Genomic DNA, 17,505 nt, shown 5'->3' on the forward strand with positions numbered 1-17,505 from the left:
TTTCTTCCTTCGGTTTCAAACGAGGAGGAGCCTGTTTTATCCAGTGTTATTTATTGATTTTGTTTTCTTTTAGCTTCAGTGAGATCAGGCTATATCTGGGAAGATAAAAATGTGTGCACTATGTAATTCATCACTCGTAGAGCAATAACACAGAGACAACACTGGCAGATAGATTGACAGTATCTATGTCAAAGGGTGGTACAGAGAATAGTGTAAATGATTAATAATTACCTGGACCGGCAAATTGTCTTTTTCACAGTCAAATTCTCAGTCTTAATTGTAACTCGTAAGCAGGTAAAAAAAAGCTGACAAAAACACTCTCAGGGTGTTAAATCACACTTTAGTGTGCAAATGCCAGATTCCAAATGTTGGCTGAAGGGGATTTGTTCACTTCTCCACTGTAATAGTTTTATTCTAGTGTGTTGTATTGTTCATACATGCATGTATTTAAGCTTATTAGAGTGGTGACAGTCATGTCTCAGTTCAAATGGAACATTTGAATGTTGTGTATGGACACAATTATGCTACGAGAGTTGAACAAATCAAGACTGGACTTGCGTGTTGTTTGTTGAGCTATCTCAAGGGAAAAGAAAACAGAATTCTGTTCCCGGACGTGCTGTGTGTGTACATCGTTGTTTCTCCCAGGATGTTTATTCGAGCACAGAGTGTAATTCAACAAATGAGATTAATTCTAGAAGACGGACGTATCGTTCAGCTTGGAATCAGCAGAGGAACACTGAGTGTACTGCACACAGTGTAACATTAAAGCACAGCTTTATCTTTTTTTTTTTTTTTGAACCGAACACGTTTGAACGTGCTCCTACAACCTCAGGCCAACATAGCTGCCACACAACACATTAGTGGCTGGGCAAATGTATCAAAACCGATCTTTAGAAGTGAACCAATAACCGACGTAATCCTGCATGTGTGGGTTAAGAGAAGCAGGGTTTTTTTCCTTATTTTATTCTTATATAGCAACGAATCAACACGAAAAAATTCTAATCGATTTTCCATAATCGACATAATCAATTAGTCTGATTAACCACTTAATCCTGTATTAAGTATATTAAATATAAGTGTATACTTTGTGTTATAATAGTAGCGTACAAAAATAGCTGATCTACAAGCTCACAACATGTCATGCTCTGACGTGCTGTGAGCTTATAGATCTGCTATATTAACTACATATTGTTTTGAAATATTCGCTCATTGATCACAATCGAGGCAAAAGTTTGAAATAACTGTGATATTGATTTTGAAGTCACATATCACATACGTGACACATTGTATCTGCTATATTTACTGAGCATGAAGTAAAAATCAGGTTTCAGTTAAAAAGAAAAAGAAAGACACATACATTGCAATTAACAATGTCATGCTCTTCTGCTTTCCCCTCCTGACAGTATGTTAAGATCCCAGCACCGTCCCCCGAGGCTCCCGACGCACTCCGGGTCTTCTCCTTCTACTTATCCAGCGACAGCAAAGACAAACCTCAGGCCAGCTTCGACTGCATTCACCAATATGTCTCAGGGTGAGCGGCACCGTGCCTCGCTGTTTTCACAGTCAGCCGCAGATGGAATTCATGGCAACTTTAGGGGTGTCAGATTCAGACCGCAGGGCCTCCTTAAACAGTGGCCTCTCTCTTCGATACACTCCCAATTGCCAATTCAAGCAACCCCCCCCCCCCCCATGTCCCATGTGACCTGAAGCAACAACCGAAAGTATATTACCTAGCTATTTCTTATTACATCCTGGCTAGTTGACTCTTATTTGCGGAACACGTTAGTGTTCTGACCAGTGGTGGAAAGTAACTAAGTATATTTACTCAAGTACTGTTACTTAAGGCACATTTACTGTACTCGAGTATTTCCTTACACCACCCCACTACATATCGGAGGCAAATATTCTACTTGTAATTGCACTGCAATTATTTGACAGCTTTATTACTAGTTAATTTGCAGATTTAAATTATGAATACAAAACATGCATTAAATGAAGAAAAAAGTGGAATGTCCGCACACGATATAGTTCTTCTCCCCGTCTTTTTTATTTCAACCTAAATACAACAACGGTTCGCCCAACGGTTTGGGTCCAGCACCGTATTCTGAAACTGGGATGTGCATATCATTTTACTTCTTTATATACAAAACATGCATTACCCATTAACAAATAACAATTGACATATTTCGGAAGTAAAAAGTATTTTTACTTTGGTACTGTAAGTATTTTGAAGCCAATACATTTAGTAAAGTATCTTTACCTTGCGGTATTGCTCCTAAATGCTGCTACATAAATCTTGAGTATTTCGTCCACCGCTGGTTGTGACTTAGGCATTTCACAACATCTAATACGCAGCGGCTGACTTGCCAGCCACGCTGCACCTGACCTCAGAGGTGCGTGCAGAAAATAACTGAGAACAGTGAGGTAGTATTTGTGGTGATGCGGGGTCAAAGGGTCTGCTAGGGGTTACATTAGTGCTGCTTTATTTGGCCTGGCTGCTACTCAGAAGAGTCTTTTAGCCCTCACAATTACTCACTTATATAATGCAGTTCTCATGCTTCACATTCTATACCGCAGCATACGACTGTAACGTCTATATAGACGTAAGTCATATAGATAGAGGTAGAGGCCGGGCCACATGTGTGACAAATGAAATTATTACAGACTCTTCTAGACCAGTGCTTCTCAAACTTCATGTCAGGGACCCCCCAAAATTTACATTTATTTGGCCACGGACGCCCATCTGAAAATATCTTGTGCCAGGGACCCACAGAAGAGAAGATTTGCGTTTAAAATAAATAAATACTTGCCGATGTACAAGCTGTGAGCTTTTATATCTGCTATTATATATACAACATGGATGAAGGGGTTAAAATGATTTTGAAGCTGTATTAACACATTTTGCTGTGGGCCACCTGGAAACCCCCCAAGGACCCCTGGGGGTCCCCGTACCCCACTTTGAGAACCACCTCTCTAGACCAGTGGTTCTCGACGAGGGGAGCTTGAGGGGGTCCCCACCCAGTGTTAACAGGACTACTGCGTAACCCGCGTTCCCCGCTATTTAATAAAATATTCTACGCTGCCTAGATTGTTTTATTACCTTTGCAGCATACGCCGAAGTATTTGAGCCACTTCCTTGATCCGGGTCACAGACAAAGAGCAAAGCGAGCCAAGATTGTCCCTACCCCCTCGTTCACTTGCATTGGGCTCAATTTCCCAGAAGCCCTAGCAGCCCAGAGCATGGGTTGATTTCCGGTTTCGTCATCATAACGTGACAGCCTTGTCACCAGGTCCGCGACAAAGCCGCAGTTTCTTTTTAATTATTAAAATACGGCGAATTAAACACATAGAACAAATAGCGGGTTTAGCATATTAAGCAGAGTTGATCGTTTGATTAAACAATTTAAAGCCCTCAAAGTGTTTTAATAATATAGCATCAAAATATTTTTTTATAAAATCATTGCTAATTTAGAATAAAAAAACATTGTATAAAATTGTTCAAAATCGGCAGTCTCACACTCCAAAACACTGTGCAGATATCCCTGGCATAAAATATTTTCAGATGGTGGTCCGCACCTCCGTGGTCAAATTAATATGATTTTGGGGGGTCCTTGAAATGAAAGTGTGTGTGTGTGTGTGTGTGTGTGTGTGTGTGTGTGTGTGTGTGTGTGTGTGTGTGTGTGTGTGTGTGTGTGTGTGTGTGTGTGTGTGTGTGTGTGTGTGTGTGTGTGTGTGTGTGTGTGTGTGTGTGTGTGTGTGTGTGTGTGTGTGTGTGTGTGTGTACCACTTTAAACCTGAGGTCCCTGTTTTGGGAACACAGAACAACAAAGAATCATCATCAGAACTTTCACAAGTTCTCCACGTGCCGCACCATGACACACAGTTAGACTGAGCTTGTTCCTTGTGTTCTCTTCCATTGACAGGGAGGGTAGGGAGCACCTGGAGGGCCAGGGCAGCATTCAGGACAAGATCACAGTTTGTGCCACAGACGACTCCTACCAGATGACACGGGAGAGAATGTCGCAGGTGGAGAAAGACATCATGAGCCGTTCGGCCATCGAGATCAAGCCAGGGCCAAGTATGTTTTTTAATTACTACTGTATATCGTCGCTGTTACATATTATGGTTGGGTTTTTTTGGGGGGGGGGGTGTAATTAACGGCCTACTTGATCATACTACAGTGTCACACAAAAGCATCAAAGGTAGCAGATATATAAGCTCGAAACTACTGCTTTTGCAATTTTTTTATTTCCGTTTCTTGGTTTTATGTTAGCGCCTGACTGCTACAATATACTGTATATAATATGAACCTACATGAGCTAATAACCTTTTTATTTTGAAATGTAACTAGAGGATAGGATAAGCCTTTTACCACACAGAATGTTCTGCTTCTCACCATTTCATCCTGCTGATAATTGCCATATGGTGTGGAAATTATCACATAACTGATCAAAATGTCGGTCTGCAATTATTCATGCAGGAGGGATGCCCCCATTTCCTTTCTTGTAATTTTACCTTCATTTTGACCAGATTGATCCGGCACCGTGCCAGCTTGCCTGCCAGCACCATTAATGTGATTGAGTTTGCCAGAAGTATGCAATAACAAGTCTCATGCTGAGTAGATGAAGTTTTGCCTAAGAATTTAATTACTTCAGCAGGGATTCAATTATATTTCATTTCTTGAAATTTTGCAATTTACGTATAACATTTGTACTTAACCTTGCATACTGGGGGTTAGACCTGAGAGTTTTCTCTGACTAATTTGTTTTTCTCACTGCTAACCACTTGCTATCCCATGGTTTTACTGTAATTATCTTTTGAGAGGAACACACTATCTTTTCTAAATGATTTAGTCTGGAGGATTCATGACATTTATAGCTCCCTTGTGAACTGACATGTTTGTGTAGCTTATATTTTATGCATGGCAACATGCTGTGCAGAACGTCATGGCATTGTAACAGTAGTAATTGCTGCATGAGTCAAATATGCAGATCTTGAAACCAGTTTCTCCAATGTACATGCCATGCTCTGTTCCTGAAATTACCTCTCAAGTTCTGTCTCAATGTCTGCTAACTGTTTGAAAGAGAAATGACAGAGGCTGGTTAGAAACATGCTGTCAAACATGGCCTTTAAGTTTACAGACATCTGGACTGTCTTATTTACAGACACTGAGGCCTGTAGATACTAAAGAGAGGTGAACTGCAAGGCTGTTGAAGTCCCTGCAATGCAGAACAACATACAATATACCTCAGTGGTGACTGACACTCTTCCTGTGTTATAATGATGCTATATTAACAAATAACAATTATTTATGGGTTGCAGAGTAGAGACATGTTGACAGAGAAAAGCATTTTATTTAAGAGAAAAGAGTATGTCAGTTTAGTCACTGACATACAGAATGGGAATTTGGACACATGTCTTCGGATCAAGGTCCTGGCAAACAGTGGACCCTCCTAGATATTTGTTATATAATAGAGTTAATTATTCACACACATTAACCCCAAAGCCATCTCCTGTTTTCTTTTTCATTACTGAAAGAATACTGTACTCTCAGTAACAGTAAGAACCACCTCAATTATCTAAAGTAGGCCTCCAATGTCATGGCAAATATTGCTATAAAGATATCTTGACAGTTTAAAACCTCCCCAAAGCTGATTTATTCCAATTTCAACAATGTCTCTAGTTGCTGCATGTTTGAAACTCAAAGTAATCCAAAGTAGACTATGTCAGTACAAGTTCCTGAAAGTTTTGTATATTTGGCTGTCAATCAGGGATGGCTGCCAATAGGTATTTCGCTAAATGGAAAGACTGTCTCTTTATATGCATACTGTATGAGGTTTCTAATATGAAAGGCCTCACAAAGTTTGGATTTGTCACATTTTGCATGTAATGGCATTTCTTCACACTTTCATGAACAAAAAACAAAACAAAAAAACTATTTGGCATACTCTGGCACCTTGAATAATACAGACAGAACAGATTATTCTTCAGACTCGATTCAAAGTTGTCACAATGAAAATCAGTTACTTTCGTTGAGCGACAGAGTATTGTGACAATGTGTAAATTAGACAGCATTTAAAAAATAACACGAAACATGAATAATGTCCGTACTGTAAGGCTATAATTATGCAATACAGCTACAATTAGTACAGTTTATATGCTTACATTCCTTTGTGTGAATCAGCGGCTATCTGATACTACATCCTCCCTGTAAAGAGACTCTGCTCCTATGGCAACCTTCAAAGTATGGCTTAAAGTTATAATGAGATTAAGGTCGGCAGATAGCTATATGCACCGTGGTGCCCTGCCTGTCTGGGTCCGGCTGAATTAGCACTGCAGTGGGAAGAAAGGGCCTCTCTGTGTTCGCTGCTTTGGTTTCCATGCTCCTCTGTTTACTCAGCAGTAAGCTTACCCTACTGTCAACCCCTTTCACAGTGTTCCACTCACAGTAACACAGCCTTGACACACCAGCACTCAAGTGCATGAGCGCACAGGGTTGTTGCAGCTCTCGCCAAATGTGTGTGTTTTAAACACTTAAGCCCTATTTCAGAAATAGCTAAAAACGCATAGCATCAAATAGTTTTTTGTCTCCCTGCGTCTGCAAGGATGTTCTGTGCTTGTCTGCATTGTGTTTGCATACTGTATTTGATGACGATTGAAAGATGAAAGTGTGTTGCCTTATGAGTCCATTTTTTTCCAAAATCTGTAATTTTACTCTCTTAATGTTCTGTTTCATTTGTACTATATTACTTTATTTGAATGTGTTTGTTATGCTCTGTGTCTTTGATGTCTTAAGTAAAGCACTTTGAATTGTGCTGCCTGTACTAATAAACTTGCCTTGCCTTGTCGATCTCAGGTAAATGTGTGAAGGTACAGAGGAAGCATGGCCCAGCACTGAGCACAGACGGCAGTAACAAGCACTCCCCCAGCCACAAGAAGAGCACCCAGGCTCCCAGCCCTGTGGCCCACAGAACGCTGAGGGAACGCATCATTCACCTTCTGGCCTTAAAAACCTACAGGAAACCTGAGCTGCTACTGTGGTTGGAGAGAGAGAAGGCCAGTCTAAAGGACAAGGCTGACCTGACCTCAGTTCTGGACGAGGTGAGACATCTGGCACGTTGCTGTGTAGTCATCGTAGCTGGCTAGTGTTTAACCGCTTAAGCCCTCCATACTTCGTAAAACCTGACCTGAGTAGGCTCTGTACTTGATTCGCTCTTCTTTTCCCCTCTGCACAGAATCTCTTCGCAGAAAGTTACAAGCTCACAACGCTTGTAGATGATATATTTGGCAGATGTTCCACCCCAGAATAGGGATGCTAGGGTCCAAGTGTTTAAATGTGGAGAATTTAGGAGTAGCAGCTGAAACACAGAATTATGTGTAAATCATGATGGATTTGATTAGTCTAATCCTCCTTTGAAATATATTATTGCTTATATTTTGTAATCATCACATCACATAAGTATGACTGAGACCAGTGGATGAAAGGGTAAAAAAAATGCATTGGTTCTTTAAAAGTTGGCTTCACTGGCCAATGGACATCACTGCTGGGCTTCACTCCAGAAACATCAAATAGTCGTTTACTGCCACAAGCGAAAAATCTCTAAATGGCTGATCTCAAGTAAGTTTATCTGAGGTGTATTTCCTGTACTCGGTTATGTTTGAAAGTACCACCGCAGTCGTCAAGGGGAGACTGTGCCGACGCTGGTAGCTGTAATTAGGGCTGTGCTTTAATTATCGTTTGAGGAGAAGATTGTGTTTTGACAGGAGAGGGGTGGGGAGTCTCCAGCTGGACTGACTGTTCTATGAAAAGGAGATGGTTTCAGAATGTAGTCTGGGTAGATTCAGTTCAGCATGTGATAAATTCACTTCACTTAAAACTTTATCAGTAGATATGAAGTGCTTTGGTTCACACGACTATGGATTTCTTACGGTCACTAAAAACCTACGTCTTGTTTTACTTTAAGATGGGGTCAAGGCATGTGATACTTTTACTATGGTTATTCTCACTTAAATATCTGTTGTATTCAGCTAATCTTAATGTGGAGCCATTCTTTTCCAGGTTGCTAAATTGAGCCCTAAGGACCAAAGCTTCACTCTAAAGGATGAGTTCTACAGGCATGTCCAGAAGGATTGGGCTGGCTATCTAGAGGAGGAGAAGCAACTCATCCACAGGCTGCTGGCCAGGTTGGTCTGATTTCTGTCATTTATCTCCAGCGATCATACTCATGTGAATTATGCATTTTCAGTTTTTGAACTCGTTATGACGTGGTGGTGAGTCATCGTTTTTGCTCGGTACAGTGTAGAGAAACAGGAAACACAGAGTCTGGTCTGGCTGGCTGGGAATCGAATTGGGATCTCGCTGTCAGGCATTAGAGCCCACGTGGTTTGCACCCTAACCACTCGGCTATGGGATCACCCCAACATGGTGGTGTTTTGTTTCATTTGGTAAACTTGTGTGGACACCTGTAACAAAACGTTTCTTTCACGCTTTCTTTGACACTGCAGATATTTGTGAGAAATGACCCTCACAGGAGGATTGATGCATTTTGACAATGTGCTGGCATTAATATGGCCGTATTAATATAGGAGTCCGGTGGGATCACAGTGAAAGGCGAGCTACTAAATGACCACATCTCTGCACTGATGAATCTGTTAATAGCCACATCAAAGCAGGGGCAAAATATGCACTGCATGGTGTTGCCAAATAGCATTAGCACAGACAGGAGGCTCAGAGTAGCAGGGGCTGAGCTGTTCAGGATGAAAGCCGTCCCTCTATTCTGTACTGTACTGTATGTGTGCTGTGCTCTACCTGGCAGTAAACACTCTGGCCGCGTGCTTTGTAAAAACGTTTGGAAAGAACTGCAAACCCAGCTGATTGCACAGCCTTTTCATTTTACAACCGACTCTCAGATACAAAAAAGAAAGAAAAGAAGAGGCTCGAAATGGATGTTATCAAAATGTTCTGCTACATATGAACAGGATACATAATGCTTTTCATTAGTGGAACATTTCTTCCTGTAGCTGATTCCAAAGGACATAATATATTTTATCGCTTTTGACTGGATCCTTATCATTTCTAGCTGGCTGCAGAGTCTGTAAGCTTTATATCAACAATATCCTGAACCGTACAGGAGCTTAGAACAGATTCCATTGATCATGTGGTTGAAAGCGTTGTTTGAGTCCACTGGGAGTAACGACTAGTCTCTGGGTCTAGCGAGGTCTGGATGAGGAAGGAGCTGTAGGAAGCAGATTGCCAGAGGAGAGGGCTTGGCCCTGCAGAGCCTGCATCTGTTACTATTGTTCTGCTCAGTGCATTGGATACCACTCAGTCTTAATGGCTGCAATGGGATTGAACGCCTTTGACTGCTATTTTAGTTTTTATTTGGTATGCTAAAAGAAAATGTGTTGTGTCAGTTTCAAAACATTTTTTAACTCTGGAAGGCATCATTGCGATGGATAATTTGCGGTTTACTCGTAAAATGCGCACAACTGTCAGAATGAACTGCATGGCCCATATAAATTGCTGCTCATCTTTTACAGCTCTTCTGCAGTAGGAGTTCAGTCTAACATAGGCCTATAAATAAATAAGAAAGGATAACTGGCTCACCGAAGGCGATATGTTCTCGATGTTTCTACAGGAAACTTCAGCCACTCCACAGTAGCCAATTGAAGAGTCTCCAGTCCAACCAGAAAACCCCTGGGGATTCTCCTTCACAACTTAGCCCTGCCAAGAGTCTCTCTGCGGTAAATATTCACCTCAAATGAATTATACCTTGAAGTTCTACCTCGCTTATTGCTTTTGCACAAAACAGAGAATTGTTTGCAGCTTTCCTCTGCTGATATAGACTGCTTTAGAGTGTTATTTCTGATTGATATTTCAATAACGAATGTGATCACGTCCAGCAGCCTGTGACTAAATACACTTCTGTAGAGTAGAAAAGGAAAGTTTATTGGTGTGGCACCATCTGTTTTGTATTTATTGAAGTGCTAGAGGCAGTGGAGGCTCTTCTACTTCAGAAATCCAGTTATACCTTTTCTATGTAAAATAACATAACATCTTATGTTACAGCTTGTGAGCCTTTTATTTAAAAAGAAAATCCTTTTTCCTGAAATTGAATAATCACTTGCTTTATTTTGTAGAAACGCCCCGTTCCCGCTGACCCTTCAAGTTGTCAGACCCCTAAGAAACAAAGACTACTAGACCAGAGTTTACCTCTGCAGTCTCCTTCCAATGGAGACCATGGCCCCAATGGGACCCCTACCTCCTCTAGTCAAGGAAACACTAGTGTACAGACGAAAACTGAGTTTGAAAGGAGCCACAATCACATCCAGGGGAGCCCGAATGGCCTTTATTTGCGGCACAAAGTCCATGGCTCATCAACTATTCCCAAACTGGAGAGAATGGAGCCCACCCCTGCAGCCCCAAGTCCCAAGCCGCCACAGACTGAGACCTCCGTTTGCACTGACCAGCAGCTTGCCAATGGCCAACATAAAAAGAAGAGGTCCAAAAAGCACAAGGAGAAGGAACGAGAGCGCTTAAAACCAGACTGGATTGAGACCAGCCCGGATCTGAAGCAAAACCAGGAAAATCTCAACGGTAAAATACAAATACAAAATTAACAATTAAGAATAATTAAGAAGTTAATTATCCAGGTTTGTCTTACAGCCTATTGGACCACAACACATCTCCAAAACAGCTTCTGTCTAGTAAATGTACAAGTGAAATGTTCTATTAACGTAGTTGAACTGCAGTGAAACGTTTTCACATTGCAGCGTGTTGTTTGGTACCATTACTTTTCTTTTCTTCGGCCCTCTACTCTGTTGATGATTGACTGTGGAACAGCTGGGTGACCTCTTGAGCACGCAGTGTTGCCTCTCACTCCGGGCCTCTGGCGTCACCACTTTCCCCGGAGCAGGTCTCTTATCAGGGACAGTGATAAACGAATCCATCAGCCTTGATATGATGGTAGTTTTATCACCTTTGTATTGGCCAATTGCTTTAACCCCCCCCCCCTTTGTGTGTGTTTATCCACAGACCCAGACAGGGCTAAAACACCTGTCACTTGCACATCTGCTGAGGAGCTGCCTGACTATTTGATGTAAGTTCAAAAACACATTTGGCCACGCTTTGTAGGTTCCTCACCGCAGTGCTTGGTTTCTGAATAAAGCCTAATTACCTAAGTGACTTAAGTGACACGTCTGCGATGTGTCGTGAGCTTGTAGTATAAATCGTGTTTAAACTCCCAGATCCAGAAGGCATTTCTGAAACCTGCTCAAACAATCCACCTGATGAAGTCTAAAGTTTGCAGCCTTAGTTATTTTTAACCCCATTTGATTGCTGAGATGTTTCAGGTTAGCAGCCACCTACTCGTAACGTATTTTGGTTAAGAAAGGATTGTCCCAAAACGCTTAGATTTTACATTCAGCAGAGTCGCATACATTGTGAAAATGGAAGAAAAACAAATGTCTAAAAGGGCCGTCACACATAGTAATAACAAAGCTTCACAGAGAATGACTCAGAAAACAAATGATCTAATGTCTTACATTTTTACATCTGGACAACACATCACACTGTTGAATCCTTGACGTGTCACAGTCTGTTCTTGCCACCAATCTGTGTCGCCATCTACTGGACAGACTAGGAAACAGCATGAATTTCATGAACAGTGAATTCTAGGTCGCATTCCTTCAAGAGACAAACGCAAGAAGACTTACAAAAAGTACAGTTATCTGGAATGTTTTTGTCATTTTATGAATGGTTCTTTTGTTTTTCCTTCAGAAAATACAATGCCATAACAGCATTAGAGCAGCGTCAACAGTATAAGGAGGACTTCTGTGCTGAGTACGATGAGTACAGAGCTCTTCACAACCGGATTGGTACTATCACAGAGATGTTTGTACAGCTGGGCTCAAAGATCAACAGTTTGTCTCCGGGGACAGAAGAGTACAAGGTACTGACTGGGCCAGGAACTGATGCCAGCTCTATTTTGGATTCTTAACAGATTTCAGACCTGATGTTTTTTGGAACACAGATGTGTTTTTTTGTTGTTGCTAACAATAATTTTATTTTAATGTTTACAGATTATGGAGGACCAAATATTACAAAAGTACAGAAAATATAAGAAAGTAAGAATATTTAGAAAAATAAATAATAATAAAGTATCCTACTGTACATTGTTTCGTGTTTACAAATCCCCACATTTTGTCTAAGCTAACTTGGTTTCCTTTCTCTTTGTAGAGGTTTCCTGGGTATCGGGAAGAGAAGAAGAGATGTGAGTACCTGCATCTGAAACTGTCACATATCAAAGGTCTGATCATGGACTATGACCGGACGCAGGCACCGTCCTCACCCTCACCGGGGTGGAATGTGATTGGACCAAAAGCTTCTACAACACGGACCAAATGACTGGCCAGCTGGAGTGTTAAGGACTTTGTATACAAGCTGAAACACTATTCACTTTACTCCTCTTGAGTGTTCATGGAATCAAGGAGAAAGGTTCTCTTTTCAAAAGTGGGCCCAGACCACCAACTCGTGATCAAATGACGCTTTTTAACCACTTAAACCCTATACTTGGTTGACCGGAGTCCCTCACGGCTCTATACTAGTGACGTTTCCGTTTTTGCGCTCTACACTAACTATCTTTGCTGAAAATAGCTGGCCAACAGGCTCACCGCGTCGCGAATGTGACACGCTCTGACCTTGTAGATCTGCTATTTTCCTGCGAAAGGTTTCCTCAGAATATAGATGCTGGGGTTTAAGTGGTTAATACAATAGTTTTTAAGAATGATTGTTATTGGAATGGCTGGACATTGTTCTGCTGTAAAAGGGTGAGGTGATGCAGTGAAAGCCAAATGCTTTTTTTATTCTAAAATCGAAAATGCTAAATATATGTAAATTCTCCTGCCCGCATACTTTGTAAGTATGTCTTTTGCCAGGACCAAAAAGGAGCATATGGATTTGATGGTACAATCATAGCAGAAAACAAATGTTACAAAAGTCTTTATATTTAAGTACAAAGTACTTAGCTTATTCATTGTTTTTAATGGTACAAACATAAATAATGAGATAATAACTTAATTCACCACAATAAGGTTTAAATCAATATAATACAAATCCCATAAAAACACGACTATATTGGCTCTGGCCATGTAATAACAGCCTGGGGGAAATGCCACTTCTTTTCCTAACACCTGGGACTTCTGGAGACTACTACAAAATTACGTCCATTCTATTCACCTTTTTCTTACAGCCCATAGTGCATTGCGTTTGTGTGTGCATAAGTTCCTCTTTCTCTTGCTGTGTTGCCAGTTTTGCAAGAGAAACAAGTGGCCAGGTCTAACAAGCACAATTAAAATAGCTGATCTACAAGCTCACAGCGACACATTGTGAGGTTGTACATCCGTTATTTAAAAACACATTGAGAATAAATCAAAATATTTTGAATATTTAAAAAAATTGATGTCTGATGTCTGCAAATAAGCAACTACTATAAAGCCCAAAAAAACATCAACCAGCAACTACCAATAATTTATTTGCAAGTGACTTTACAGAAAGAAACAAGTCAAAGGTTGCTTATAATAAGCAGACATGGCAACACGGCCTGAAGGAAGCAATGCACACACACAAGGAGAGCCCCAGTACCTTGGCGGGGAAAAACGTGGATAGAAATAAGACTTCAATCTGTCATTCTAATTCACCATTTGTCAGCCTTCTGATTGGTCCCTGACTGACTAACCAGCAGGCTCTTTCTGCCTTGTTCCGCCCTGGTTCTGCCTTGTTTATGTTGAATTTGCTAAAACATCATTTTTGGAAAAAACTAAAAACAAACATGATATGCCCAGTCAACATGCTGCACCTGTGATGTTCTTTTTTTTACTGACACGAAGTTTAAAATAAGAATTGAATGCACAGAATATCAATATGAAGCAACTGAAAATGTTATTTCAATGGTAGTGGATGGAAAGAAAGGATTTCTATCCAACCACGAAACGGCAGCCAATGGGTGCAAAGAGGGGCACAACCAGGGGCGGACTTGACAAAGGGTGAAGTCATAATCATGAAATCATCATGAAATTCAGTGTGCAGAGTCTGGTTAGAACCACGTATCATCGTGATAGTGAGCGGTGAGTTGTGAATCTAGAACATGTAGTCCAGAAAACTGGTCTTTCAAATACAATTTAGCTAAACTTAGCAGTGCTATTTTCAAAACCAACACTTAGCCTTTCTGGAATCGCCTTTACATTATGTAATGGAAAATACTGGTTTATTTTGATGCTTTTTTAATAACTTCACCTATGTCATGGCACATGTGAGGTCACTGACGTACCAGCTGGCCAGACAATGTGTCAAACAACAAGTTAATAAGCATCACGCTGACGTGCGCTGACAGCCACCAGAGAGCAGTGTCAGAATGCTCCGAGGCGGTTTGTGCTAAATTGGATGTGCCAGAGGAAGATGCTCGTTTTGTTTCATTCTCAACTGAATGGTTTCACATGCATTAGGGCTGGGCAGTTATACAGAACATAATTATATCATAACTGATATTTAAAATCAATAACCAAATAGTTTTGAAAATGAAAAAATGTAATAGATTGTAAATTACAATCGACAAAATGGATTACCGTAGTTGGTTTAGACACATAACCCTGTATTATACTTTCTTGTACAACGGTACAAAGAATTGCCAATCTGTGACACATGTGGCACATCCAGTGCTTCTAGATCTGCTATTTTCAAAAAATATCAAAAATCTAAATATCATACATACATTAATCACAATTGTGGCAAAAGTTTGAAATAGTGATATTGATTTGAAGTCGTATCGCCCAGCCATAACATGCATGACTGTTTAGTATTTACATCACTTGATCATGAGGTGAGCGAGTGCCTGTGCCAAGCAGCCGATGGCCTCACGCATTGAGTTGCGGTGGACAGAATAGGTTTTTGCCCGTTTTGGAAATTGCATTCATGATTCATGCATTATGTTAAGTGAAGCAAAATGAGCACTCCCCTGTCCCTGACACGACCAGATTCCTCCCTCAATGAGCACTCCCCTGTCCCTGACACGACCAGATTCCTCCCTCAATGAGCACTCCCCTGTCCCTGACACGACCAGATTCCTCCCTCAATGAGCACTCCCCTGTCCCTGACACGACCAGATTCCTCCCTCTTATAGTCACACATGATCAAACTCACTCTCTTGTCATCGATTCCAACGGCGGAAGTTAGATATTTTATCATCTGGCTACTGGTTGTGGACTTGGTGGAGATGCCTTTCAAAAAATGGAATTGTCTAACTTTTACCATGGCATGTACAACATCAAAATCATTGCTACTTGTGACTTTTCATTTCACTTAAAACTATAGGGACCAGATTCAATTATCCTTTCAAGCGAACACAACTTTTGTCTTAATGATTGGTTGAAATGGAATAATTAAGCTATGCCTTAATGCCTGATACACATTTCTTTGACTCTGATACCCATGTTCTGAAATGGACTTCATCTCACAGTCAAAAGTGTTTTAAGACCATTTGTTTGAATGTCTTTTGAAGGAAATGCTGAATTTAAGTTAATGGATTTTTTTTTGTACTGCAAATGTTATCTCACCTGTGTTGACTCAGACTGTATTGTTTTTGTTCATGTAAGTCTTAATCATTTTGTGTCATAGATGCATTTTATTTCTTAATGTAACATAATCTTTAGATAATCATGAGCAGAAAAGAAAATGAATTTATTTGACATGATTGTTCAGTCCTATCAAACACCACTATCTATCTAAAGCCAGAATTATTTCATTGTTTTAAACATAAGAAACATATGTGCTGGACAGCTCAACAGATCTTTTTCTTCTTATCATATATTTATTTTCTGTTCTTGACCAAATTGCATGTTTGCAACTATGGTACTGGCTCCTTTCGTTTGAGACATAAGAATATTGATTAGGGCTGGGCATTGATATAATGCCTATATCAGAACCATTTGATTTTAACAATATAAAATTCAGGCATCAGGTATTAAAAAATATATAATTTATAAACTTCAGTATCAACAGACTTCTCTCAGAACATAGTGTCATGGTCGGGCGGAAACCTTAACTGTTACTTTTCATGAATGGAAAGAAAATAACCTGTATGTATTCCAATAGTTATTTGTCACAAGCTCTCTTAATTTTCATTGCTTAGATATTTATAGAACCCAAATACAGACATAAGTTATGTCTGTATTTGGGTTCTATAATTATTTAAGCAATGAAAATGAAAGTGGTTATGTCAACCTGATATTATAGGTGAACATTTTCAACCATTTCAAAAATACTATTCAATATGGAGATACAGTACATGGTTTGTGCCTGACTATGACAATATGCTTACTGTTCCCTTGTGTGCGGTATTGGACTGGGCTGGGTTTCCAGAAATCATCTTATGAGGATGATGATGCAATACTATGCTTGTGGGAAGCCTGGGCTGTGGGGTTAATCAAGTGCTATGTGTGATAAACGTGTGTTTTCCTGTTGTTTCAACTACTGTAGGTGCCTTTTAGGAAGGAAAGCAGAGCTACTTGGAGTTTACCCATCATTGTTTTTCTGGAAAACCCATGGGTCTACAGTATTTCCACCATCACCTGTCATGCCATAAAGTAGTATTGGTAGTGTTCACAGAACAGGGTTTACAATTCACAGATCATTCAGCCTCATTTCAGATTGTGAATAATGTTCAGTATTTTCCAGTTCTCATATTATTTTGAGAGAGGGAGAGAGAGAGAAAGATGGACAGACACCAATTTGATGCCATTGAATTGGCTTGCTGTATGCATACATGTATGTAAATGTCATTATTTCAGGGTGTCCAGGTATCACAAGGAGTAGAGTTCCTGCCCACCACTGTAGGCAAGAGTTTGATTCCCCCAATACGTCAGAAAACAAAACTAAAGTAATTATTTTAATGAGCGGACCCTAATTTCCTTTCAATCCCTTCTTTCAAATTGTATTTCATTCTGGTGCGCTTACCTTATGTTTTGGTATCGGGAATGCAATGTCTCACTAGAAATGTGAAATGAAATGTTGTGTCTAGTTTAACTAAGTCACTGCAATTGATCTACCTAGGAGAACACATTTCTGTAACTATTTATTGCTTTTTATGTGTTTGTTCTTTTTGGGGTTCTTTGCACAGTTTATTCTTTTCACAAGCAAAACTCGAAGTATGGTGAAAGGGAAATGGAATATATTTTTGCAGTTTTTAATGGTGGATGCTTTATAACAAATCCATCCTCTTGAGAAATGCTTAAATGCAAAAAGTGTTTTCTTGTCTCAGTAAAATATTGACAAATAAATCTCTTTACATGTCTGATTTTTACAATGTTTCCACAAGAGGGCAGTGTTAATCCAGCTGTAAATAGAGGGTATGATGTAGGCTGCTACGTTTAATGTAGCAGCCTACATAGTATGCTCATCATAAACGACTTTCTGGCCTTGACCCAAACAAACAAAAGTCCTATCTGATTGCG

The 17,505-nt window shown here is 40.2% G+C and overlaps 1 protein-coding gene across 2 annotated transcripts in view; it reads left to right on the plus strand.

Annotated features, from left to right (window-relative positions):
• Positions 1 to 15,187, plus strand: part of LOC306923579 (RNA polymerase II elongation factor ELL2) — a 33,350-nt gene extending 18,163 nt beyond the window's left edge. The window contains exons 3-13 of one of the 2 annotated variants that reach the window (XR_013790084.1): positions 1,404 to 1,531; positions 3,924 to 4,078; positions 6,857 to 7,101; positions 8,060 to 8,184; positions 9,639 to 9,744; positions 10,141 to 10,597; positions 11,036 to 11,099; positions 11,780 to 11,951; positions 12,082 to 12,126; positions 12,239 to 13,938; positions 13,997 to 15,187. Coding sequence is in view for 1 of the 2 variants with exons in the window: in XM_079501761.1 (XP_079357887.1) it covers positions 1,404 to 1,531; positions 3,924 to 4,078; positions 6,857 to 7,101; positions 8,060 to 8,184; positions 9,639 to 9,744; positions 10,141 to 10,597; positions 11,036 to 11,099; positions 11,780 to 11,951; positions 12,082 to 12,126; positions 12,239 to 12,406 (1,665 nt within the window). In the remaining variant the exon portion in view is untranslated. Of the gene's footprint in view, positions 1 to 1,403; positions 1,532 to 3,923; positions 4,079 to 6,856; positions 7,102 to 8,059; positions 8,185 to 9,638; positions 9,745 to 10,140; positions 10,598 to 11,035; positions 11,100 to 11,779; positions 11,952 to 12,081; positions 12,127 to 12,238 lie in introns of both variants that reach the window. The other variant, XM_079501761.1, reaches the window with a different exon arrangement.
• The last annotated feature ends 2,318 nt before the right edge of the window (positions 15,188 to 17,505 follow it).

The sequence above is a fragment of the Electrona antarctica genome (assembly GCF_951216825.1).
Source record: "Electrona antarctica genome assembly, chromosome: 5".
Lineage (NCBI taxonomy): Eukaryota > Metazoa > Chordata > Actinopteri > Myctophiformes > Myctophidae > Electrona > Electrona antarctica.